Genomic DNA, 2,500 nt, shown 5'->3' with positions numbered 1-2,500 from the left:
TCGAGGAGTGATCCATTCTAGGGCGAAGATGCCTTGGTGCAAAGGCCTCACCTGCCGAGAAGTCTCTGCTGTGTGCCAGGCGGCCAATCAGGATGCTCATTTTGCAAAACAATACAGGTATGGGACTGAATGGGGCTTAAATATACAGTCAGATTTAGGAAACATTTTTTTTTATGTAGTTTCAAGAATTATGAGAAAAAATGTTCATTAGACTACAAAAGAATCAGGTATGGGACTGAACGGGGCTTAAATATATAAAGTCAGATTTTAAGGAAACATTTTTTTATGTAGTTTCAAGAACTATGAGAAAAAATGCATATCAGACTACAAAAGAATTCAGGTATGGGACTGAACGGGGCTTAAATATATAGTCAGATTTTAAGGAAACGTTTTTTTATGTAGTTTCAAGAATTATGAGAAAAAATGTATATTAAACTGCAAAAAAATTCAGGTATGAGGCTGAACGGAGCTTGAATATTTTGGACCAGATATAGTGACCATTTTTATTTATAGTGTTTCAAGAATGATGACAAAAAATGTATATTAGATTGCAAAAGAATTCAGGTATGGGACTGAACTGGACTTAAATATTTTGGGCCAGATATAGTGAACATTTTTATTTATAGTGTTTCAAGAATGATGAGAAAAAATCTATATTAGACTGCAAAATAATACAAGCATGGGACTGAACTGGACTTAAATATTTGAAGTTAGATTTAGTAAACATTTCATTTTTATATCGTTTCAAGAATGACGAGAAAAAATCTATATTAGATTAGAGAGAGAGAGAGAGAGAGAGAGAGAGAGAGAGAGAGAGAGAGAGAGGATGATGTATCAGAATGAAATTATTTCAATTCGATATTCTTCAGCTTATTTGATTTTTATTTAATGTTCAACTTTCTTAACTTGAATTCAACATTTTTCAATCTTCTTATTTTAATTTAACATTTTTTTGAACTTTATGATTTTAATTAATAATTTTCAACTTTCATGATTTTAGTTTATGTTTTCTAACTTTTCTTGATTTTAATTCGTGATTTTTTTAACTCCATTGGTTCAATCTCAGTATTTTCAGCTTTCTTGATTTTAATTCAGTATTTTTCAACTTTCTTTATTTTAATTCAGTATTTTTTCAGCTATCAAGCATGTTGAAAAATATTGAATTAAAGTCATGAACGTCGAAAAGTATTGAATTAAAACCAGAAAGCTGAAAAATATTGATTTAAAATTAGAACAGTTGAAAATATTGAATTAAGATCAAGAGTTCGGAAAAAATTATATTAAAATCAAGAAAGCTGAAAAATATTAAAATAAAAATCAGAAAAATTGAAAGCTACTGAATTGAGATCAAGAAAGTGGAAAATATTGAATTAAAGTAAAAAAAGTTGAAAAAATCTTATTAAAATCAAGAAAATTTAAAAATATTGAATTAAAATGAAGAAAGCTGGAAAAAATATTGAAATAAAATAAGTTGAAAAAAAAACTTCATCAAAATCAAGAAAACTGAAAAATATTGTGTTAAGATCAAGACGCTTCAAAAATTGAATTAAAATCAACAAATTTGATAAACATTAAAATAAAATTAAGAAAGCTGAAAACTATTATATGAAAATAAAAAAATTGAAAAATATTAAATCAAAATCTTACTATAGTCTTCTTTTTAATGAAAAAAGAAAAGTCTGTTGCTTTAGGTTGAAAGAGATCCCCAGTATGCAGGAAAACCACCTTTTTTTTCTTTCGCTTAGTTTTATATAACACTCGTGAACTGCAAACAAAAAGAGACGCCAAAAAAAAAAAAAAATGGAGGTCAGGTAAGGGTGGTATTAAAGGGAAAACGCTTCGATAAATGAAATGATAGGAATGTATGTTAATTTTGTTTTTGCAAAATGAAAGATGGACTAATATGGGAGTGGAATTCTGCAAATAATTCTCTGTTTCTGTTGAAGTCTTATATTTAGAGTGATGCACTCGTTATTTTGTAAAATGCCTTTATATTATATATATATATATATATATATATATATATATATATATATATATATATATATATATATATATATATATATATATAAATATATATATATATATATATATATATATATATATATATATATATATATATATATATATATATTTATAATCTGTATATACATGTATTTATATGTAATTATATTTGTATATGTATATGTATATGTATATATATATATATATATATATATATATATATATATATATATATATATATATATATATATATATATATATATATATTATTATTATCACTTTTGTATTGTGATTCATTTTATCACACATTACCACAGGTGAAGAATAAGAAATGCGTGTAGGTCCTGACCCACACCTTTGTTTCTTATTTTTTCACCTGTAATAATGTGTGATATATATATATATATATATATATATATATATATATATATATATATATATATATATATATATATATATATACATATACAGTATATATATAATTATATATATATAT

At 24.3% G+C, this 2,500-nt stretch overlaps 1 protein-coding gene across 1 annotated transcript in view; it reads left to right on the top strand.

Moving 5' to 3' along the window:
* LOC136844437 (carbohydrate sulfotransferase 1-like) overlaps nucleotides 1-2,500 on the top strand; it is a 13,676-nt gene that overhangs the window by 5,911 nt on the left and 5,265 nt on the right. Inside the window, exon 2 of the mRNA XM_067113667.1 lies at nucleotides 1-117. This exon is cut by the window's left edge and continues 44 nt beyond it. Coding sequence (XP_066969768.1) covers nucleotides 29-117 — 89 coding nt within the window. The 5' untranslated portion in view covers nucleotides 1-28. The remainder of the gene's footprint in view (nucleotides 118-2,500) is intronic.

The sequence above is a fragment of the Macrobrachium rosenbergii genome, chromosome 12, assembly GCF_040412425.1.
Source record: "Macrobrachium rosenbergii isolate ZJJX-2024 chromosome 12, ASM4041242v1, whole genome shotgun sequence".
NCBI classification, from domain to species: domain Eukaryota; kingdom Metazoa; phylum Arthropoda; class Malacostraca; order Decapoda; family Palaemonidae; genus Macrobrachium; species Macrobrachium rosenbergii.
This window is presented reverse-complemented; position numbering and strand designations above follow the sequence as displayed.